Source organism: Hibiscus syriacus, unplaced genomic scaffold (genome assembly GCF_006381635.1).
Source record: "Hibiscus syriacus cultivar Baekdansim isolate YM2019G1 unplaced genomic scaffold, ASM638163v2 tig00110429_pilon, whole genome shotgun sequence".
NCBI lineage: Eukaryota > Viridiplantae > Streptophyta > Magnoliopsida > Malvales > Malvaceae > Hibiscus > Hibiscus syriacus.
Window position 1 is genome coordinate 7,616,502 of NW_024062733.1, and position 25,066 is coordinate 7,641,567.

Consider the following 25,066-nt stretch of genomic DNA (forward strand, 5'->3'; position numbering starts at 1 on the left):
AAAGTTCTGAAAATAAAATTAAAATAGTTATTTTAATAAATATTGAGTATTAGTTTTAATATTATGCTTGAAAAAAAGGAAAGGCAATGAAAGAGTTAGTGAGAAGGCAACACATAGATATGTAGGTGTCAAGGTTAATGGGTTAACATGATGCCAAGTGTCCCACATAAATCCAACAGCCCTCTGCCTCTGCCTAATTTAAGCAAATCAACTTCCATGCAGTGCACAACCTCTTTGCTTTTCCTCTTCATCTCTTTGCAATTACAGCAGTGTTTTCAATAATCATAGCAGCAGCTAATTGTTTGTTTTAGATGCCAACTCGTAGGTACGTAGTGGGGAGGGCCGATGAGGCCACTCATCCCGACTCCATGAGAGCCGCCTTGGCTGAATTCCTGGCCACTATCATCTTCGTCTTTGCCGGCGAAGGCTCCGTTCTCGCTTTCGGTACCCTCCAAAAACACGATGGATTTGAGTTCCCGTTTGTTTCTAATAGCTGTTGATTATTGTTTAAAACTGGTTGCAGACAAGATGTATAAGGGTCGTACGACTGATACGAGTACGACGCCTGCAAGAGTGGTGATGGTAGCACTCGCGCATGGGTTGGCATTGTTTGCTGCTGTGGCATCCAGCATGAATGTATCGGGTGGACATGTTAATCCCGCCGTCACCTTCGGAGCTTTGCTCGGAGGAAGAATCTCTGTCATCCGTGCACTTTACTACTGGCTTGCTCAGCTCTTGGGTGCTATCGCCGCTTGTCTCTTGCTCCGACTCACCGCCGGCATGGTATATCATTCATGCATGCATCTATATATATATATAGATGCTGGAAAGGATCGTACTTACCGCAGCTCTTTGAAAATTTTAAATTCAATTTTATACGTTTCAGATTTTTTTCAGTACTTTTTTTTATTGATAATTTGTTTTCACCCCCTAATATTTTATAAATTCATCATTCCTTAATAATCGTATTTAGTCACCCACTTATTTCCATAGTTTCGTTTAGGTATCTATTTTTCTTTTTTTAAAATTAAAATCATACCTATCGTTGGTTTCAGCGACCGACGGGGTTCATGGTGGCTTACGGAACCGGAGAGCTGCGTTGCATGATACTAGAGATAGTGATGACATTTGGATTGGTGTACACAGTTTACGGGACAGCGGTTGATCCGAAAAGAGGAAGCATGGGGACGATAGCACCGTTGGCTATAGGGCTAATAGTGGCGGCCAACATCTTAGTAGGCGGGCCGTTTGACGGAGGAGCCATGAATCCGGCCAGGGCATTTGGTCCGGCCCTGGTGGGTTGGAGGTGGAACAATCACTGGATCTACTGGGTTGGTCCATTGATAGGCGGTGGTTTAGCAGGTCTCGTGTACGAGTACATGATCATCCCGGCTGTCGAGCCTGCGCACCAAACGCACCAGCCCTTGGCTCCGGAAGATTACTAGTGAATGGTTCTTGCGTTTTGAACCCGTGCCGGTACCTAGCTACTTACTTTGGTCCTTGTGAATCCATCAATGTCTCTTCTTTCTTGTATGCTTGTACGCAGTTAATAAAAAAAGGTGCAGTCAGTAGAGAACGTTTCCTTGTCTCCGCTTCCCTAGAATCCGTTAATGCTTCACGGTTTACAGTAGGCTATGACTTGACTCAAAAAGTTAAGTTTCAAGTTAGATCAACTTAAAGTAACTTCGAAATTATACTAACTTGACTCAAAAATTCAATTAAATTTGAAAATCTTAAACTCAAAATATTTTCAGAAGATTTAGTTCAATTAAACTTAGCTCCAGTTTGATTCAAGTTCAAAAACTTAGATATCGAGTACATTTCAATTTAAAACTTTTAATTTAAAATATATATTTTTTCAAATGAATTTTTTCAACTTATTCACGGGTTTATAGCTTGTTAGCACATTTCAATTTCAATTTTTTAATTTAAAATATTTTTTTAAATTTCAATTTAAAAGCTATAAGAGCATGCATGGACCTCAGCTACCTACACAAACAATAACAATTGGAGACGTTCACCTTCAAGTTCTGCATATCTGATATGAATCTCTTATATTTAGCGGCTGAACCGTCCCCTTCGATACGAAAAGTCGAAAATGAGGATCCCTCCTTATCTTTCATCAGGGTTTACCTGGTTGATGCCAATGTGGCTCAACTGTACATTCTCGTCCCAGGAGGGGTCGGCCGGAGGCAGCTGATATTCGTCAGGTTTCATTGCTAAAGCAAAATCCGGAAACGTTGGAGCCGTCTCCATGATTCTGAATAACCAACACCGAGATCATTGTATTTTGTTTATCAAGTAAAATAATTGCCGTCAAAATTGTAATAAGAAACCGTACACTTACTTTTCATAAAAGTAGAGGTCACGGTTTATCCGCACCTTGCTAGAAGTGTCTTTCGGGATTTTCTCAGATAGATGCTTCATGGTTCCCCAAAGAGGTGGGTTTCTGCACCAACCATCAAGATGCTTTCAGCGAATAAACTAATAGCCGGTATAATCTTCTGCTGGCAGAGACAGAATGTGCAGTCGGGAAAACTCGACTTACTAGAAGAAAAGGCAAGGTTTGCAAGCATAAAGCAAAAATAGAGTTCTGGTCCAAACGAATCGAGCATATATGAAACATGAAAATCGTGTTGGCAAACATCAGTTCACCATCACTAGTCTCACATATGTAGCAAAATCAACATACATCTCTAGGCTACCGTTATTGGGAAATTTACAATAACTATATAGATTTGTTTCCAATTAAAATGAGCCATAAAATCTTCTTATCTAACAACACCATAATGCTTTCAATTAATTCTTCAAGACATTTTCAACACAAACCCAGATTCTAAGCGCTAGGCAACCCAGTTCAGCCAAACCAGGAGGTCTAAGACAGTTCTACTCCAAAATGCTCAGGGAAAAAAAATTACACTTGAAATCTAGATGAAGTACATTAAAGTGCAACTTGAAATCAATGACGACACGCTACATAAGGTTCTCTGATCAGATAGATCTCAGTTATGGAATAAATTATAATGAAACGAGATGGGAGATATTTGTCTTTGAGTGTAACTATAAACGAGTAAAAAGCATGAAAAATACAAGAGTTTATTACAAGGCATTGACTAATTTTGAAAATATAAAGGCTAAAATTCCAAGAAATCCATTACACTATTTCATTTTTCTCAAATAAGTCCTTATTTTTGGACCCAAATACACCATTATCATTTAATGTGTACCAAAAACATCCTTGACCCATTGATTTTTATCCAAATAAGCCCATATTGCAAATGAAATTTTGATTATATTAAGGGGCATTTTAGGTACAAACTAAAGATTAAAGGATTATTCGAGTTTAATAAAATTATAGGAACTTATCTAGATATCAGTGTAAAGTCATAATCTAGTAAGACTACTGAACCTATCAACTATTGATTCATTAACATAATTCCAGTCAACTAAAGACATTTACTTGTTCCAACAATATTGGGAAAAGTAAGAATTACCAAGGCCATGTCTTTCGGTTAGGGATGGCAATTTGACCCCAATCCAACGGGTTCCCACCCGATAGGGTCATGTTTTAAAAAGAAAAAAAAAACAGATTCGGGTTGGGTTTGGATTTAGGGTAAAAAAAACCGCCAGGGTAATAGTATAATATTCTTCTATATTTAGGGATAATTGCTATAATACCCCTCTATAATTTATTATTATTAATAAAGTCCCTACTTTCACCCTTATAGAGAATTTTCACCAGAAAATTTCATTGAAACCATCAACACCTCCAGAGAATGAGATTTTCAGGTTAAAGTGACAAAAAGTTTGCCAGAAGTACTAGTCTGAACTCTGAAGCACAGAGCAATATAGTTGTACAGGGTGCTGGTGCCCCCATGGAATGATCTGGCTGCCGGAAACAAGATTGGCTGGTCAATGAATTGAAAAAGGAAAAAACAAAAAGGGAGAAAAATTTTCTTTAAAAAATTCAGCAATTAAATGCAATTTTATGAAATATTATTATGGAATTAATTATGAGAAAATCAGAAATTATTATTGATTTTATGCAAGGCTAAATAATTAATCTTTTACATTCACTAATACCCTATTTGTTGAACTAACCAAACATAATTTAGTAATATAATATTCCCACAACATCTCTTCCCAATGAATCAAAGTTTATATAATAACTATTCTACTCCACTAATCCATTCTATTATGTGAACCAAGCATGTGGTCACTGGGTAAATGCCATACCACAAAAGGCCAATTGGCCACCCAAAAGCTAAAGGGTGAATGGAAGCAAAAATGTAAATCCAGAAATGATCCAATATAACTTACCTGGATAAAGGATGAGCTGCATTAAACGCCTCACAAGCCCACTTACTTTCTTTGAAATATTCATCAGCGGCTTACAGAGCAGCTACAGCCATACCATGAGATTTCTCTGTATTTCCCTCATCAAGGATCAAACCATGATAATAATATGCTGCAGACTGTATTCACATAAATTAACAAGTGTATTTAAATAACTACCATTATCCAGGAAATGCAACCTCAACCTCAAGATGGTAAGAATTACTAGGATTGTATGGTAGCAAAAGAAGCATGTTGACTAACAAGTTGATTTCGTATAGCAATGTCAGCTCAAACCTACAAATGTAGAAGTAAACAAAGGAGAGGCTTTACAAGTATTATCCATCTATCCTTGACTGGCTAAAATCCAAGTAAAAGAATAAAGTTTCCAAAATTCATTCCAATTTATCTTACAGTTACTAGCTGAATCTGAAGTAGGCTCATTAAGATTGCTACTGTCAGTTATTCAAAAGGACAAAAGAAAAAAAAAATATTACTACTTTTAGGAAAGACATATGTATCATTTATGTTTATTGGGTAAAAAATTCATAAAGCACTATATCGAAAAGTCAGTCTTGTTTACACATTTCAAAGATATCAGGTGATAAGTACTAGCACAGTAGCATAACAAAATAGTGAAACTCTTCCTACAGACAAACTCCAGGATCTTTACCCAATTTTACTCACCACCAATCATCATCACTTCCAGCCAGCTATGACCCCCTTTTCAAATTTATCTTCAACTCATTTATTGTCATTTATTGAAAATTTGACTCAAACTATGCAAACCAAGTGACAGTCTATGGGTCTTTCTTTCTTAAACATTATTGCCGCTATTGCATCCCAAAAAGACTTTTTTGTCCTATTTATTATTCGACTCAATATCCATGTTCATCACTCTTCCTTTTTCACAATCACTTGATTCTGCCCGAATCTGCCCATCACAGTTGTCTCATGATAATGTACCACTCCCTGTTCATTCATCATGCTGATGGCATTGTCTAATTTGCTGGCTAATCTCTTTCTTAATTAGAAGGGGAATATATCCCATACTGCTCGATAGACTAGTAAATATCCCTTTGATTGATATCAGGGATTCAAATCACGGTCGCGGTCGCATTTTCAGTAATGTCCCGTTTACCACGATTGCGACCGTAGTGGGTATATCAGAAGGCAGTGCTACCGCTATTTCGCGGGCGCTATCGCGGTCGCGGACCGCTATTTAAAACCCTGATTGATATGCTACATTCAGTACTAATTGTTATTATTTCTTCAAAATAACATGAACTGATATTTAAATTCAAGAACCATTAGGAGAATATTTACACAATGCCTTTGTTTTCATGACCAAAACAGAATAGGAAATGAAAATAAGGGTGAGGTACCTTAGCTTTAATGCATATCCATTTTATAAAATATCGGTGCTTTTCACCCCATCCATTAGATAATGGAAGATTCATAAAATTATCTTGAGCCTGTTAGAAATGGAAATAAATATCAATATATATTTGAAAATCACTAACTACGCTTTTACTAATATATTGAGACAAGAGGAATGATTTAGGAAATGCTTAGTGAAGAATGAAGACAAAGCATGATTTCTGGTGCTAAAGATTGTTATGAGACTATGATAAAATGGATGCGTAAGACAAGGCCCTTAATCTCATTCATACTACATTTGAAATAGAGTATCATCGACATGATACAAGGGCTACAAACAAACTGAACAATAATATATGATCTTGGAAAATGAATCAAGACAAGTGGACCCAAACCCATTCATACTTCCGCATGGGAATGATCAAGAAACCTAAGACTTGTTGCGTGTAAATTCGTGGACAACTATAGGTTGATGCTCAAGGCCAAGTAGGATATAGAAGCCATTAAGTGTAGCTCAGGATGTAGATCCTTGGAGATTCAATATAAGTCTGTTTTGGTAAACTGGTCCTATGAATGAGATTGGCAATGGAATGTGTAACCGTAAGCCTCTTGATTCACCTAAACATGCAAATTAAAAAAGTACACTGAATTCAAGATTTTATGTGCTTAGCTGGTCAAAACATTAAAAATGATAAAACAAAAGGAGCGTTCATACCTGCTGCCAGTACTTTACCATCTCACATGCAAGCCTTCTTTTCACAGCTAGAGTGGCCTTGGTACTATCAATTGCCATTCCAAGCTGGATATCAACAACCTACGCTAAATAAAGATAACATTAAACCATGAGATAATAAAAAATTCCTGAGATGGGTCTATGCCAATTGGTTCCTACTTCCTAGACACACGCAACCACACATTATAAGAACTAAAAAGTAAAATTCAAATATAAAAAAGCAAGACTTTTATGCATCAGTATTCAGACATGTCACTGCAGTGTTTACAGGAATATAAGAAAAACGAAAGAACTGGTTTTCGCTTACCAAAATGTATTCACACTCATTATAAGAATAAATTCACCAAATGGATCCTTAAAGTACACATTTGTAAACTTGATTCGCAAGAAACTAAAAATTATTGCCTACATCGAGCAGGAGATTAAGTTACCTGTCCTAATGCTTGCAAACAAAGCGCTCGAAGAACTCCTTCTGCAAGATCTACTGGTAAATTTCTCCTACAATCAAAGTAGAGATAATAAATTATTACAAAAATTGGAAAGCGAGAAATTCATTGTGAATATATCAAAGAAATTTTGATTTCAAGTATATCATCTTTGTATACCTAAGTTCAGATGGCAATTGGGGAAGAACATGTCTGACAGCACAATCCGAGTATCCAGCTGCCTTCAAGAAAATATCTATTGAGGCTCGCCTGCTCTCTGTTTATTGAGAGAAAAAGGCAGTCCCCTCTCATTAGGTCCATGGGAAAAATGGTTAAAGCAGAAGTAAGAATGAAAATCTAAGCTGAGAAGAAATGGTCAACAGATTTTCCAGTAATAAACCTTTTACACTTTAAAGACAAAATTGTAGAGAGGAATGAAAACAGAAGTCAATAGCATCCAAAAAGAATAATCAGCACTGAATATCTTCTCTTTCTTCTTACAACCTACCTTCTGATACTTTTGGTTGATAACCATCAGCAGAAGTCCTTGGAAGAAGCAATAAGTTGCCTTGTGAAAATGATAACATTGCCATCAAATGCAGAACTGACAGCACCTCATACTAAGTATTAAGCATTGTTGTTTCCTGCCAAAAAATATGCTTTAGATCAAATCTGTATGACTCAAAGAGAAGAGTGATCGAATAATAAACAACAAAAGCAAATAAAAGGCCTGCTGACAACAATAGCCTAAACCACAGTCTCACCTCAGCATCATCCTGCTGATTTACCCAAATAAACTGTGCTTTGTATTGTAGCTGTCTCCCTGAATAATAACAATGAACCATAATGTTATATTTCACCTTATACAGCACATTAACCTTTAAACGGAATGAATTTAATAATATGTTTACCATCTGTTACTAATCCTAAAAGAACAGGCAAGTAGTCCTCAAGAGCCTGATGAAGATCTGCCAATGTTGAACCCTCTGCAGACAATATGTTCAATTGAAATATCAGTGAAATGCTTGCTACAAACTTTTATAAGGAAACCAGGTTTGCCTGCAACAACCCATGCTGTGTAGCAGTTTTCCTCCTTGTCCTTGTAACTGTAGGGGCTTCTTGGCTGGCCATGACAACTATACGAGTTCTCAAGGCAGTAAGGCGTTCCACTAATGTCTTTGACAAGTGACCACCAAGTGATTGAAAGAAGTCCACAGGCTTGGGAATTCGTAAGCCTGGCACATAAACAGAAACTTCCCCAATAGTCCTTTGGAGTTGAAACCAGACATCCCATATCTTAGAGTTACTGTATCTGTCAATCCAGGCAAAATTAGTCAAATTCCACAATAAAATCACTTATTTCCAGCATGAAAGTGCAAAGAGTTGCCAATATAATCTGATAGATCATAGAAGTAAATTGCGTAAGTAAATAAACACAGCCATGTGTTACAAAAGAAGCCGATATGTGTATGCATTTGCAATACGCAAAGCAATATAGAAAAAAAAAATAATAATTAAATGTCCAACCAACAAAGCAGAAGTAGTAGGCAACTCACGAGCGCCATCAAAGGACTCTTAACTACAACTCTCCAAAAGATTTTCGACTTTTTTTCCTTAAAAAATGATGCACTTAGGCACCTTGTTGTCCCTTATCAGAAGAAGGAGAGGGGATAGGTCAAAAGTCCAGTAGTTTCTGCATCCAACAAATGTACAAAACCATTTTTTTATATAATGAATAAAAATGAAAGGCGAATTAGCAAACAGACCAAAAGCAAGTGAATCACAAGATAGCCACAAGAACTAGAAAATTTCATTACCTTTTCATATTGCAAAGAGCACAAGTAGTTAAATAGTGGATGGGCTTTCCATTACAAAACAATCATAGATGGTTTTGCATGCAAAATTCAGAAGAATAGTGTAAAAGTAGAGAATTGTGAATTGGATTCACAAGCAGCTTTAATAACAATAATAATTGAATGTAGTGAAGGTTGCAGCTAATCAGGAAAGCATCTCGGAAATTAGGAATCAAATCAAAGATAAAGCAGAAAGCAGAAAATCAATCGTCAGAAATTAAAAAAAAACGGAAAGAGGAGAAGAGAATTCGAAGTTTTCAATTCAATGAAGAGACAAAGAAGATGAACTCTGACCATGCGCCCGAGTAGAGAGGGTCAAACTCCAAAGTCCAAACCCTAGAAGTAGCTGGCAATGAATGAATTACTTGTTCGTTTCAAATTTTGTGATGGGAAACGCCATTCTACTGCTGCTTCATCAATTAAACAGTAGTAGGCCTGGGATCACAGTTCATTCCGTTTCAGCAGAAACTAAAAAATTAATCTTTGGAATAAAACTTTTCAATCTACCTTTGACTTCTGCCCCGTTAACAGTCTTTCCTAATTTTGATCCACAACCATATCCGAAATGATTAATAAGGGGTTAAAATTAGGGATGAGCGTGGGTCGGATTTCGGTCCATTCGATCCGACCTGAAAATTTTGCACTCTTTATCTGGTTCGTAAAATATATATTCTTCACTCGATTTAAATTCGATTCGATTTTTTGAAATAAAATCTGATTCCGAAATTCAACCCCAAATTATAAAAAATATTATTTTTATTCAATAAAAACTGTGATTTAATTAAAAATAATAATATATAGAGGGTATTATTATAATTATTTCTAAATATATATTGTGAAATTATATTTTTTTTGGTCGGGTCGAATATTTTTCACCCTAAAATTAAATCCGACTCAACCCGAACATCATCTTTAAAAAGCTCAATCCGACCCAACCCAAACTCAAATTTTAAAAAAACACACACACAATCCGATCGGGTCCAGTCAAAACCCCGTCCTAATTAAAATATATTTATACAGTATAAATTTCGTTGAAATGAAATCAAAATATATTTTTAGATACAATTTTAAAATAAAAATTAATTAAATAATCAAATAATAATAATATACATCACTCTCGGTGGTAGAAGAGTTAACCCACGTAGTGTTGGTAAACGTGTCAACTGACCAATGAGGGACAAAGCGGTAAATCCACGGCACACCCCTATTATTATCAACTTTCTGTTTTCTCCTTTAAATACTGAACGTCTTACTCAACCAACTAGAGAAAAACTAACTGAAGGGAAAAACAATGGCGAAAGCTTCGATCACGGTGATAAACCTGCTATGTTTGCTGGTGCTCTGCCGGGCAACCGAATCGCCGCAGTACGAGGTGGTACACGTCGAATCCGATTTCGAAATCAGGCACTACCGAGGCGCCACGTGGATGTCCGCCACCGTCAACGACCTCTCCTTCCAAAGAGCCACCTTATTTGGGTTCCACAGGTGCTCAACTAATTTTACAATTGTCTTCTTGGTATCGATTCCCCGTCAATTAATTTTTGTTTTTTTCCATTTAATTTCCTTGTGGGATAGGTTATTCCAGTTCATACAGGGTGCGAATCTGAATTTTTCTCGAGTCGCCATGACATCTCCGGTGGTGACAAGCCTAATCCCTGGAGCTGGCCCGCTGCACTCATCGGCCTACGTTATCCGATTTTACTTGCCGGCCAAGTTCCAGGACAGTCCACCGACGCCACTCCCGGAGCTGAACTTGCGACCTTACACATGGGATTCTCACTTTGTTGCCGTGAGGAAGTTCTCAGGATTTGCTACGGATGATACGGTGGTTAAAGAGGCTGAGAAACTGGGTACTAGTTTGAGCTTGTCTCCATGGGCCAACTCTACTACTTCCACAGACTACGCTTACTCTATTGCTCAGTATGATCCACCGTTCCATCTTTTTAGCAGACTCAATGAAGTGTGGGTGGATGTTGATGCTTCCATTTTTGCTGGAAAAGCTACCTTTTGAAAGATTATTAACAAGGTTGGCTTCTTGTGTGTGAAACTGAACATATTTGAAAACTTAATCATATTGTATTATGGTTTGTGTTATTATATAATGCTAAAACTCTGTATATCATTAATGTAATCTAAACGCTATTGTATGTTTAAATAAGCTATTCTCTTTGTCACCCTAATCAATCACTGGGTTTAAATAAACTTCAACAAATTGTTCATATAATGTTCGTTTATTAAATAAATGAGTATGAACATAGTGAATGAACAAAGTGTTCAACAAATTGTTTGTATAATATTTGTTTATTAAGCTAAATAAATGAGTATTAACTAAATTTAATGCTCATTTAATAAATGATCGAACATGAATATAGGTATTTGGTGTTCATTTAATAAATGAACGAACATGAATATAGGTATTTGGTTTGTTTATGTTCATGAACATAAACACCAAAAATAAATAAACAAACACGATAAAGAAACGAACATGATCATAACTTTGTTTGTCCGAGTTCGATTTATTTACACCCATTTCAATCACCCTCTTCTTTTGTCCTAATTAAACACCAATCTCAACTTCAACAAGAATGCAGTATAGGCATTTATATAATCCAAACCTATCGTAACAAAATGCCGGATTCTTTTACAACTTATATAATAGTTTCTTCAAAGAAACTTCCGAGCTAACAAATGAATGAATGAGTTTTGGTTGTACAATCAGACTAACTACAACAATTACTCAAGTGCTATGTCAATTTGGGCATGTTCGATATCAATTCGGTCCGCGTCTTGCATGAACGTAGTAAGATGGCAACGATACCCCGACGTTGGAAATCTTCCTGCCGAGCATAGGCAGCTTGATTTGGCTGCAATACACGACAAGGAAAAGGGTGAGCAGTATAACTAAAAGGAAAACAGTGGATGAGATCTTCAAGTTTTTTATGGTTGAAATGCTTGCAAGAGCTTCATTAGCATTTAGCTAATGAACTAGTGCAGCTCCTAACGTCCACGAAAGGCCGCCTGGGCCGAACAATATCTCTGCGTTGCCGAGGCATAAAGCATCTTCAATAACTGATGCTACATAAGACACCCGGAAACAATAGTATCCAGCGTACTTTTGTCTTTGGAGATCGATATTCCACTCGGTTGAGGATGATGAACATAACTGCTCACCCTTCCCCCAAATCTCTGTCACACTGGCTCTTGTACTCCGGTTTAACATGTCGTAAACAACAAAAAACCCAGATAAAGCATGAAAACGTCCGCTGTGATGGGTAACGGGTGTCAAATTTGGTATGTTGCTACCTGTGGAAAAATTAATGATTGTAACAGGCATATAAATCCCGACCAAAGAGTAGGCCAAATATCTAAGAGAAAGGGAAATGCTTATCAAGATCTATTATGTGCAAACAGAACCAAGGAAAACATCTAATAAGCCAGTGAGATTAACCAATAAGCAATGCTTGCACTTACTATATTAGCAAGTGTGAATTGTGACCATGATTACAATGATATTTAAAATCAACTGTTTTCGGAACAGAGGAATAGACATGTTATATCTTCTGCACATGACGAAACGGGTTAATGAGAATTGCACAAAAAGATTCAGGAGTGTTCTTTCAAAAACTCAGAAGCATTGTCTAACTAATAACCACCAACTATTTCCAATAACAAGTTCATTTCATAAGAATAACACGAATCGGAAGTTTATTTCATGGTTAAATCAAATCAACATATTATCCTTCAAAGAAAAACACTATGGATACCAAATGTATTAAACAAAACCAAGCCAAACTGCCTAACCTTTTGTATTTTAGCAGTTACCACTAAATTAAGAGTTCTTTAGTTATATGAATACAGTGGAATCAACAGATCAATGATGATGAAGGCATAAGGGTATCAAATGTACATTTTGTATTAGAAAAAGAAGCAAAGCATGTTTCTAACTTACCACCATAAGAAGATAAATTTGCTTCACAGTTTCTATCAATTTTGTGCTCTGACCAATCTGAATCGCTATATTTCATTGCAGCCGCCCTCACAAGCTCCTTGCATTGCTCCCAATTTAGGTCTCCAATCAAATGTATTGAAGAAAATCGATTTTTATAAAATTGAACTTCAGAATTTTCCAAATCATCAGTTATGTTTAGCATAGCACAACCAGAACAAGTGTAATTTTGCAAAAAGTTAGAACCAAGACAAGGATGAATGAGTTCTAGTCTGTTAGAGGCATTTCTCCCATCCGCTTGATTTTGACTGTGCATGACCACTGTCTGATCAAATGCCTCATTCAAACCAAATGCTGGCAATGAGTACGCTAGAATCTTATGATTGGTTGAACCAATATCTGATGTCATGGCATTTCCGTTGTCAATCTCGTCAGCCACTTCCACCACAACCTGCAACGATGAACCTCCTAGATCGAGAAGTCCAAAGGTAGATCCTAGTTCATAGTAATCCAACCATAGTAGGCCTCCTCTTTACCAGTCAGAACCCTGATCCAGTTTTTAGTATACACAAAAGAATGTTCCCTTAGAACAATCTCTACATTATCCAGAACCTGCTTAGCATCCCTGGTAACCAACCTTCTCAGCCCAGCAGTAGCTAAAACAATAATGGGAGTATCTCCATGTCTTTCACGAGGCACCCTCAATTCCGCCCACGCAATCATCGGTTCTAAAGAAGCCCTAACTCATGAAGCATTACCGACAAATTTGCCAAACCAGGCTCAGTCTGCATGCAATGATAGTGGCAGGATTGACTCTCGGTCAAATCATCTGAATAATAGTGCAACAAAAAGGCAGCCCGTGACTAATTAAACCCCTTTTTCGCCACTCGAATACATTCACTCGTGTTCCGGTGCTTCCACAATGCACTACAACAGTATAGTACGAACTCTCTAACACATTTCGAACCTTCACGAAATTAAATGCTATATAAACACCAATAGAAGATAACAGAATGAGAAATCCAACAGAAAAAAAAAATCAAGACTCGTTTCCATGGATTGAATTCCTTAGCTGGGAACTTAACTTTGGAAGGTGATTTGTGTTCCATTTCCAGATTCTGGGTTCTATTCTAACAACCTTTTCAATTTCTCCTTCGAAATTCACCAATCAGAATATTAAAGCAAATAAGCTTTTTCACAATTTGCAAAATAAATGGAACCAAACAGCCGCAGCTTGCTAACCCAGTTAATAATCATTGTTCATTATCAAATCCCACAACTTTTTAATTTCGTTTTTGATTTAAAACAATGAGAACATAAAATCTTTTCAATTTCACTTCACTCGAAAAAGATCAAACACAAGTTCTATACTTGTTTCACTATAAATTGTCTGTCAGACAGTGAATTTTGAGATTATTTGAGCTATGGGATCTTATATAAAGAATCAGAGTGAAGATTGAGACTTATATTGAGAAAATAAGCTCTGAAAACCAAATACATGTGTACCTTAATTATTCTCTGAGAATCCCACCCATTACTCCATTTCTAATTGTAGCTGCCTCTGTGAGAATAATGAGCACGAGATCGAGAGATCAGCTAACTCAATGAATTGATTCATCTATGGATGATTACTAAAATGACTAAACTATATGGTCATTTCTTATATGGGTAAAGGGTTAATTACATGGATTATCACTTATATTCATGTTTTGTTAATTTCTCGTAATCGATTTTAAAAAATATAAGATGTAATCACTTTTCTTTTTATTTAATCAATATGCGATCACCCCGAGTTAACAATAGTTAAAAACAATTAAATATTTTGATATAATTACACATTTAATCAATATTATTTGTATATTCTCTCAATTAATTCATACTTTTAATAGATTAAAATAAATTTAATCTTTCAATCAAATAATGTTATATGTCATGTCACATGTTACAATTCAGTTGAAAGACTAATTTATTATAATTTAATATATTTATTTTCATCGATCAAAGGGTGACATGTATCACCCTCTAGTTGAAAGAAAACAAAAGAAATCAAATTGAGGCAAAAAAAATCAATCCTTGGTCACTTAAAAAATTAAATATGTATCAAACTATTAAGCCAAGACCACCTCTTAGTCTAAAATAGACAACATGGTGTATATATTTTATATTTTAGTGTATAAATACTTAAATTCATAATATTTTTTATATTAACTTATTAAATATGTTTTATTATTAACTTAATTTAAAAATATTATTTTTATTTTCATTTAAAAAATATATTTTATGTTAAAATTTATTTAAAAGTATGACTAGAATGAGAGAATATATAAATAATAAGGATCAAATATGTGATTATACCAACTATCACGTCACATATTTTCTTATCTGTTAACAACAGTTAACCCGTAATGATCACATCTTAATTAAATAAAAATAAAAGTGATCATATCTTATGTTTTTTAAATCAATGGCTAAAAGCGGACAAAACACAAACATAAGTGATTATCTGTGTAGTTAACCCTTGGGTAAAATACATCTCAGCTCACCCAATTATTAGTAAAGTTGTAAACTAATCACATAATTTAAAAAAAATATAATCAAGTCATTAATTAAGTTTTGTTACAATCAATCCGCTCTTTCAGTAAAAATGAAGGAACATCTATCTAACAAATACTACTCGTACCACGTACAACATGCATATTAACGTTAACGATCTTATGGTATGTCAAGACAATTATGACTCATATTTTTTAGTTATAAAGTATCAAAAAATGTAAAATGATCATTTAAGCCATCAATGATATAAGTAACATTTTATATCATTATTAGATAAATTATAGCTTCGAATAATAGTAACATAAAATATCAAATATTCACATAATAATTTTGAACAATAATAAGATAAATCTTAACTTCAATTAATGAATTTAAACACATACGTCATATAGTCTATTGATAGTTTGAAAACACACATACACACATACATACATATATGAGAGTAAGGATAAACTAAAAATTACACATATTTTTAAAGCTTTTTAAAGTTTTTATTTTGATCCCTATAATTTTAATTTTCTATAGTTATAATTCAAATATTAACATAACTTAAATATCTTTCCTAAACTCATCGTTTTATTTTGTTATGGGTTTAATACCAAAATAAGTGCACAAACTATACCCAAAATCTTGAATAGGTGTCTTATCTATTTTTTTTGATTCATCCTGGTGTTTAACGTTATAAACGTTACCCATTTAGGTGTTCGGGCCGTCAAAGGCGTTAATTTTCCCGTTAAGTGACACATGTCATGATAATTTTAGAAATTTATTTTTTTTTAAAATAAAAACTAAAAATAATTTATTTTCAAAAAAACCCTATTTTTAAAAAAATATAAACAAACCTCAAACTTTAAAGATTTCTTATTCTAGTCTCATTTACTTCGACCGACAATCATCTCCAACCACCCATTCGTCGGCGACCGGCCACCCATACGTCGCCGACCACCCAATGACTAGTCACAACTCTTACTATCATCTCAAAACTCAAAATTCTTAAATCCTTAAATTTAAATTTCTAATCCCTAAAATACCAAATACTCAATCCTTCAAATTCGATATGATAATCTTCGTTTTGCCAACCGTGACAGTCGACCATTTGATCGGTCGATCGTTTGGCTTTTGACCATGGAAGGAGGGAGAAGGGGGAATACGGGGAAGAAAGTTTTTTTTTAATATTTTTTTTAATAATAAAGAATTTTAAATTCTAAGATTGTGACACATTTCACTTAACGAGGTTTTATAACGACCATTACGACCAAGGCAACTAAATTAGGGGTGAGCAAAATTCGACTCGACTCGAAAAATCAATTTTTTCAATTTCGAGTTATTTGAGTCGAGTTATTCAAGTAAACTAGAATGATAATTTCGGTTTTCGAGTTCGAGTCAAGTTGAGATTTTGAATTTTCGAGCTACTCGAAAAACTGAAATTTTGACTAAGTATTTTGATAGTTTTACGATTTAGTCATTGATTTCATTATTTCTTCAATTCCTTCTTCATTTTAAATCAATTTTTTACGAAATTTGAACCACATGCTCATAAACCATAGTAGAATACATGTGTACTTTCAATTCCTCTTTTTTATAACAATTTTTTTTATTTTTCAATTTAGTCATTCAATTTTTCATAATCTTCTTATTTCTTTAATTCGTCATTTATTTTAAGTCCATTTTTTACCAAATTTGAGCCACATGCTCCTAAACCATAGTAGAATACATGTGTACTTTCAATTCATCTTTTTGTTAACAATTTTTTTTATTTTTCAATTTAGTCTTCAATTTTTCATAATTTTTTTTATTTCTTCAACTCGTCATTTATTTTAAGTCCGTTCTTTTACCAAATTTGAGTCGCATACTCCTAAACCATATTAGAATACATATGTACTTTCAATTCCTCTTTTTTATATAATAAAATTTTTATTTTTCAATTTAATCCTACAATTTTTCATAATCTTCTTATTCATTCAATTTGTGATTTATTTAAGTCATTTTTTTACAAAATTTGAACTACATGCTCATATATCATAATAGAATACATATGTAATTTCAATTGTTATTTTTTTTACTAAAAAATGTACTCTCCTTTAATTTAGTCCCTTAAATTTGCATTTTACTCAATTTGGTCTTTTGACTACAATCGTTTGCAAATTCTTTCTTCTCATCAATTCCTTGATTCATTTATACTCTCATCAATATTTTACCCTCAAAATATTTTCTTTAAAATATATTATTATGAATATATTTCATAATTTAAGATTGTATTTGATATATTAAATAACATTATAATATGAAAGAATATATATATATATATATTATGGTTAGATAAAGTCAAAAAATTGGAACAAATCATTGTCATAATAGTATAAATAATTATAATAAAATTAGTATAGAAACTCGAATAACTCGATTCGACTAAAAAAAATTCAAGTTAAGTTCGAGTTGTAAAATACGACTCGTCAACTCTAATAACTATAAAATTTTTGACTCAGCTCAATCGAATGCTCACCACTAACCTAAATGGGCAACGTTTGTTACGTTATGCACCGATATGAGTCAAAAAATAGTTTAGGCACCTATTCGAGATTTTGGGTATAGTTTGAGTACTTATTTTGGAATTAAACCTTGGTTATATTGTAACATCCCAAACTATGGGTTAGTGATTAAATTATAAAATTTCAGAATTTGGTGATTAAAGTGGAAAAGTTGAAAAGTTCAATAATTTACTTGAAAATAATATCTGAAGGGTTATTAGTAATTATCCAAAGAGTCAAAGGGCAAATAGGTCATTGAACAAGATAAATAATTAAATAAAGTTTAGTGGGTATTATAATACCCATGTGGAGTGTGTGAAGAGATAAGTTTCCAAACTTATCTTCTTCATCTTCTTCTCTTCTCCAATGTGCCCAAGCTAGAGCAAAGGTAAGTTTTCGAATTTGTTGATTGTTTGTTGATTTTAAGCTTGAGTTTTGATCTTTAGATGATAACTAAGTTTAAGGAAAGCTTAAGTTATCTTAAAATCAAAAGATAAAGGAGTTATGAAAGATTAAAGAAAATGGGTTTTTAAGTGAATTTTTGGAAAAGAGATGATAAGTTGAATTTGAAACTAAATTTGACTTGTCATCAACTTAATTAAGAGATATGAAGTGTTAGAATTGGATTTAGAATATCTTGAAAATTTAGTATGATTATTGATTTCCATATGAAAGATGTAATTTTGGGATTTAAGATGAGATGAATGGATATAAATGAGTTTAAACATGTGTATGTGAGTTAAGAATATGAAAGGGAATGAAACTTGAAGAATTGAAATTGAAAGAGTGAATTTTCTTGCAATGAACAGTGATTTCTGGGTAGGTGCATCGATGCATTGATATTTTGAAGCTATTTTGTGAACCGATGTACCCATAGTGCATCGATGCACTCTTAAAGGAAAAGCTGAAATTTGGTTTATTAAATTAGTCTGGGTTATTAACATCAAGTTATAAGGTTTAGGCTTTTGAAATTCATCTCGGGAATTATGTTTATGTAGATAGTGAGCCTAAACAAATTCTGGAACAATCAAAGAATTGAGATTGAATCAAAACAAGGCTAAGGTGAGTGCAATTTATTTTGTACTTAGGTTCTTGAACAAACATTGGCTTGCGATGAGCCAATGATGGAGTTACTATGGTAAAAAGTAACTTTTACCATGTTATGTGATTATTATGTGTGTATTAATATATATAAATGAATATATGTTCTTATGTGTTACATGATTTATATGTTTATGTGAAAATGCGCATGTGATATATGTGATGGATTGGAAACATATGAGAACAAGATATGATATGATTTGTATGATATATGAATTACATGAAAGTAAACTATGTGATTCTATGCAAAGTGATATGAACCTATGTGACTACGTGAGAAAGAATATATCTATGAGAAGGCATAAGAACAAAGTATAAGCTATGTGACATATGAATATGAATCATATGGAAATGTTCTACGTGTAAGTGAACTATGTGATAAATATGAAAAATAATGCCCATGTTATATTATACGAGAGCTATATGTATAGTTGGCATGCCAAGAGTAGAGGGTCTACGCGGTCCTTCGGGACAAATTCTACGTGGTCCTTCGGGACGTATATGTATTCTTTGGAGCATGTATGAGGTCTTTTGAGACACTTACTTGATCCTTGGTATATGTATATGATTCTTAAGGAATTTATATGGCACTACGGTGCATTTCTACGTGGCACTTCGGTGCAAATTCTACGTGGCACTTCGGTGCAAATTCTACGTGGCACTTCGGTGCAAATTTATATGAGCTGTGGTGACAACATTTGTGCACAACCTCAGTGTACTCACATACCTTCAGTTCTCAACAATGTACATGAGCTAATAAAGAGATTAAATATAATATATACGATGTATATGTTTTTGATGATATGAAATGTTACAAGAACATATATGATGAGATATGTTTCTATATGATATGAATTGTATGGAATGACATATGTGTGTTATGAGTCATTGTATCTGTTATATGAATGAGACATAATATATATGATAAGAGCATAAGAGATTATATGAACAAGAGATAAGAAATATGAATGATAATATTGTATGAATATGATAGAGATCATGATAATGATGGCATATGTACATGTATGTATTCTGTTATGTTAGATGTTTTATGATTTTTATTAAATGTTTTATATGCCTCACTAAGTCATCGACTTAGCGTGTGATTGTTTCACACGTAGGTTTGGAAAGCGAAAAGAGAAGTAAAGAGGAACAAGACAGGTCAGTTCTCCTTATTTAAGATCAGATCAGAAATGTAAATTGAGTACATGTGTTTTGTAAGAAAGAATTTAGTTGGCATGTAATAATATAAAAGATTTGAATCCGATATGCTCTAATTGGTTTGTAAAATTATATGAATGAGTTTTCTAATGTTAAACGTATTTATTTAAATATATAGTAATGAACGGTTAAATTTTTACGAGTTTTTTTGTATGTTTTACGAAAATCACTGTAGCAGTGCATCGATGCACTGTAGCAATGCATCGATGCACTGTAGCCATTCGAAGTTTTATGCATCGGTGCACTGTAGCAATGCATCGATGCACTGTAGCACTGTAGCAGGTTACTGTTCATGGAACTGTTTATTCCGTATTTTACTGATTATAAACACGTTTTTATCTCAAAATTTTATACCAAACACAATTGAACAATATATGATTGTGTTTTCTTAATATAAGTTCAAAGGTTTTGATATTTTACAAGAAAAAAGGTTTTGAAAATGTCAATGTGACATCTCGGACTCGTATCTGGGTCGAGTACGGGTTGTGGTGTTATATTTAATGGTATCAGAGCTACGGTTTAGCCGATTCTAGGCTAAAAACGAAGTCAAAAGTGTTTTAAAAAGTATACATGCCAACATAAAGTGAAAAATTTTCTGATCTGATAGTGTAAGGAGTATATTGTCTTGTAAATAGAGTTAAATTGTTATGTTATATAAGATAAGTGAATACATGAGAATGATTTATGAGATATATGTGTTTGTATGATATGATAGATGATATGTGAACATATGCAAATGACATATGTTTTATGATATGAATTGGATGATCATATGCACATGTTAGATGTGATAGAAGAAATGATATGAGCACATGAATATATGAGAGCTTCCAAAGTGAAGCACAAAGCGATAGACCTGAAGGTAATAGCATTCACCTGCCCTGGCCAGGCAGGGAGAAGAGCGAAAACCTCAGGGAATGCCTGTATAAGATTAGAGAATTATTCATGACGTTGAATGATATTCTGATGTGTTTTCAATAATATACTTCGTTAACTCATAGAATGAATGTATCGAAATAGTTAAAAGAGTTATGAGCACCCTAGCTCAAGGGTGAATTTGAGAAATGTTCCATTGTTATGGAAATTTGAATAAATTATAGGAATATAATGTTAGAAGATTTTCATTTCTCCAAATTGGAGAAGTTAAATTGAGTAGTTTTGTTACTATGTGGGAAAGTTAGAAATATGGTGGATAAAATGTCACCATAAGAGGTTAAAAAAAACAAGTGACGCGGTTATCGTTTGTAGAAGAATTCAAGAATAAGTAAATCTATGACCAGTTCATAAGACAAATGAAGCTCAAATATATGAGCTTGAAGCAAGGGAATTACACATGCATGTGTATGAAAGTAAGTTTGATAAGTTAAGCAGAATTATTGTTGAGTTGATTCTGATTAAGAAGGATAAAAAGGATAAATGTGATTGGTTGTTTAAGGCTTACGCCTTAAATTAAAAGAGTGTTATTGGTTTTGAAATTGTTCTTATTTCAAGAAATGGTTAATCGCGTTAAAGCTCTATAGAGAGCTAAGAATGGAAGGATTGAAGAGCATAAATTTCAGATGATTAAGAGAATTAGTGCTTCATAAAGTTATCACCATCAAAGAAAGGTAGAGAATTTTGGTTTTCAATTTTAAACCAAATATGAATTAATTGTATTCTCTGCCAGAGAATCAAATCAGATGAGAGTCCGACAGACTCCAGCAGTAGGGTTTGATCTTGAAAGATTAAATAAGGAGTTAATTGATAATAAATCAGGGTTAAAGATAACCTTTGTGAATTGGGTTAAAAGCTCTGTTAGAAGTAAGAAAATCGAAGCAGGAAAATTATTTTAAAGGGATAAGATGAGTATTGAAATCTGGTGATTGTTGAAACAAGTGGAGAAAACATAAGTGTAAGAATGATAAAGAATAAGGTTTTGTGCAAGTAAAGTTGACTATCGAAGTCCTAAAAGTGTGATAAGGAGTGATAGTTAAGGATAAGTATGTGAAATATATAAGAACATGGGAGTATGAAGGACATGATATGGTTTAGTTGTGTATAAGACAATGCAGATTATAAAAGGATAAATGGATAAAGACCTAGGAATGGTTTAAAAATATGAATATCAGTGATCGATTATAAGACAAAGGTATATGGAATGGTTGAATTTGAACCAAATGAATTTTATTATGGACGAATGAGAATAAAGGTTTGATAAGTGATGAAAATAGTGAATGAATTATTTTGATTGGGAAGAATAAATATATGGATAGTTTGATGAAGGTTTACGTTTTGATTGAAAGAAATAAGTGGAATAATAAAGTAGTGTGATAGTGAGTGTATTAAGTTGAAGGATTTGTATGTTTGACGGAAACTAAGGATTGATAGAAAAGTTAAAAGGATGAAGAAGGAAAAGTATAAATGATATGAAAGGAATGTAAAAGCATAAGAAAAAAGGTAATGAAAGAATTAAAGTAATGAAGTGAAGTTTATGATAGCACGAAAGATTTATTGAAGAGGTGATACGTAAAAAGGAATAGTAGACGTGTAAATGGTATTGTGTATAAGCAAGAGTATGGATATGATAAGGGATTTGCATTATAGATGGAAAGAGTTAGCAATGACTGAAAAAAAAATTATGTGATGGAAATGTATTGGAATTATGAGATATTATAAGGTTATGATAGCCAAATATGAAATAGATTCGAATACAATGTATATCTTGATTATGTAATGTGATGTAGTGAAGGAAATAAGGATTTGAATATTCAAGAGAATATAAAGAGTAATAGAAAAGTTTGAGAATGAGTATGTCGGTGAACAGTTTATAAGACAAAGGAAGTTATAACGTTTGATTTTGAAGCAGGGGAATAGTATTGTATGTGAGTAAAAGTTTGTGTTTAAAAAGTTGCATAAGATATCGTTAAGGGAAATTTTGAAGGAAAAGAATGTATAGGATCAAGTTGATAAGGGTTGTACCCCAGATTAAAAGTTGAGGATGATGTTTAGAAATTTAATGTGCAATCGGAAAATGTTAGAGGATCTCTACTATTCCAAAGTGGAAAAGTTAAATGAAATAATTTAGCTGCTATGCGGTTGAGCTAAAATATGGTAAATAAATGTTATAATGGAAATAATGGAAGATTCATTGATATGAATTTTGTTTCGGAAAAAGTTTAAGAAATAAGTATGTTGATGATTATTTTATAAGATGGAAGATGTTGAAATGTTTAGTGTGAGTAAAGAAAATTTCATGATGTGTGAGAATGAATATGGATTTGAAAAGTTAAGTAAACTATTGTTGAGATAATTCTGGTTGGAAATATATATATATATATATATATATATATATGATTAATTTATTTGGGTGTGTGTCCTAGATTGAACAGTTGATATTTACTAACTGTGATAGTAAAGGTGATAGAGTTATAAGATTGGAAGAAAAGATAAAGTGAATTAATCAAGTATGATATGGATTTGAATATGGTTAGGTATTTGGAGCATATAGATATGATGAAGGCAATGAAAAGAGTATTTACAAGTTTCAAAGAGAGTTTTGAGGGGAAAAAAATAATACCAAGTACAAGAGATGGTAAAGAATGAGGTTCTGTATAAGTGAAGTTGCTTATCAAAGTTATTAAGATGTGATGAAGATGAATAATCAGGGATAAGTTTAAGTAAGATAGGAAAAGAGTATGTGAACATGAATGAAAAGATATGATCTATGTATATGAAGGTTTTGATTTAAAAGAATAATAGAATAAGGAAATAAAATGATGAAGTATAAAGGATCAAATATGATGAAGGTTATATGGAAGTGTAGATGATAAGTTTGATATAAAAGACGAAAAGTGTGTAAGGTGATGTGAAAATATTGTTTGATTCTATGAAGTATATGTTTAAGTATGTTTGAAGAAGATTTAAAGTTAATACCTTTGATTAGAAAAGGTGATTATTCATTGAACAAATACCTGAGTTATATGAAAAGATTTTGTGTATTGTAATACAAACAAGAATTAAGGAATGAATAAAGATTTGGGTTATTGTATAAAGCAATTAAAGCAGGATGAAGGAAATCAATTGATTCATAATATTGAGTAGTAAGGATTGGATGTTATTGTATACGTGATGAGAAATGTTATATGGAATTTTAGAAAAGTCAAAGGAAAATGTAGAATCGAATGAGAGAAAGACGGAAATAGATGAGGTTATTGGTTACTGTTTATGTGATAAACGACAGTAGATGAATGAGTAAGAGAAAAAAATAAGTTTGTTAGCGATGAACAGGAAAGATTAAGTAAAGGAAGCAACATGAGAATATTAGAAATTTTCTTATCAGTGTGGGCAATGAAAATTCGAGGACGAATTTTCTTATAAAAGGAGGGGAGATTTGTAACATCCCAAACTATGGGTTAGTGATTAAATTATAAAATTTCAAAATTTGGTGATTAAAGTGGAAAAGTTGAAAAGTTCAATGATTTACTTGAAAATAATATCTGAAGGGTTATTAGTAATTATCCAAAAAGTCAAAGGGCAAATAGGTCATTGAACAAGATAAATAATTAAATAAAGTTTAGTGGGTATTATAATACCCATGTGGAGTGTGTGAAGAGATAAGTTTCCAAACTTATCTTCTTCATCTTCTTCTCTTCTCCAACGTGCCCAAGCTAGAGCAAAGGTAAGTTTTCGAATTTGTTGATTGTTTGTTGATTTTAAGCTTGGGTTTTGATCTTTAGATGATAACTAAGTTTAAGGAAAGCTTAAGTTATCTTAAAATCAAAAGATAAAGGAGTTATGAAAGATAAAAGAAAATGGGTTTTTAAGTGAATATTTGGAAAAGAGATGATAAGTTGAATTTGAAACTAAATTTGACTTGTCATCAACTTAATTAAGAGATATGAAGTGTTAGAATTGGTTTTAGAATATCTTGAAAATTTAGTATGATTATTGATTTCCATATGAAAGATGTAATTTTGGGATTTAAGATTAGATGAATGGATATAAATGAGTTT

At 33.2% G+C, this 25,066-nt stretch overlaps 2 protein-coding genes, 1 long non-coding RNA gene and 2 pseudogenes across 3 annotated transcripts; 2 read left to right on the top strand and 3 right to left on the bottom strand.

The window, feature by feature from the left end:
- The first annotated feature begins 311 nt into the window (after nucleotides 1–311).
- LOC120124865 (probable aquaporin TIP3-2) lies at nucleotides 312–1,445 on the top strand. The gene is made up of 3 exons (XM_039143434.1): nucleotides 312–444; nucleotides 524–783; nucleotides 1,056–1,445. Exons 1-3 carry the CDS (start codon nucleotides 312–314, stop codon nucleotides 1,443–1,445), a joined length of 783 nt encoding a protein of 260 aa, XP_038999365.1.
- A 448-nt stretch (nucleotides 1,446–1,893) lies between these two features.
- Nucleotides 1,894–7,928, bottom strand: LOC120124846 (annotated as a pseudogene).
- A 202-nt stretch (nucleotides 7,929–8,130) lies between these two features.
- On the bottom strand, nucleotides 8,131–9,255 carry LOC120124847. The gene is made up of 3 exons (XR_005516306.1): nucleotides 9,021–9,255; nucleotides 8,430–8,566; nucleotides 8,131–8,185 (listed from the first exon to the last, which is right to left on the bottom strand). It is a non-coding gene; the product is annotated as an uncharacterized LOC120124847 (long non-coding RNA).
- A 724-nt stretch (nucleotides 9,256–9,979) lies between these two features.
- LOC120125116 (heme-binding protein 2-like) lies at nucleotides 9,980–10,884 on the top strand. Its single transcript, XM_039143606.1, has 2 exons — nucleotides 9,980–10,211; nucleotides 10,302–10,884. The coding sequence occupies exons 1-2, from the start codon at nucleotides 10,018–10,020 to the stop codon at nucleotides 10,735–10,737; spliced, it is 630 nt and encodes a 209-aa protein (XP_038999537.1). The 5' UTR covers nucleotides 9,980–10,017; the 3' UTR covers nucleotides 10,738–10,884.
- Nucleotides 10,885–11,347: 463 nt separating this feature from the next.
- On the bottom strand, nucleotides 11,348–13,781 carry LOC120124755 (annotated as a pseudogene).
- Between the last annotated feature and the right edge of the window lie 11,285 nt (nucleotides 13,782–25,066).

Coding starts and splice junctions, on each gene's coding strand:
- LOC120125116 (XM_039143606.1), top strand. CDS start 10,018: ATGGCGAAAGCTTCGATCACGGTGATAAACCTGCTATGTTTGCTGGTG. Junction 10,212..10,301: donor ACCTTATTTGGGTTCCACAG/GTGCTCAACTAA, acceptor CTTGTGGGATAG/GTTATTCCAGTTCATACAGG.
- LOC120124865 (XM_039143434.1), top strand. CDS start 312: ATGCCAACTCGTAGGTACGTAGTGGGGAGGGCCGATGAGGCCACTCAT. Junction 445..523: donor AGGCTCCGTTCTCGCTTTCG/GTACCCTCCAAA, acceptor AACTGGTTGCAG/ACAAGATGTATAAGGGTCGT. Junction 784..1,055: donor TCCGACTCACCGCCGGCATG/GTATATCATTCA, acceptor CGTTGGTTTCAG/CGACCGACGGGGTTCATGGT.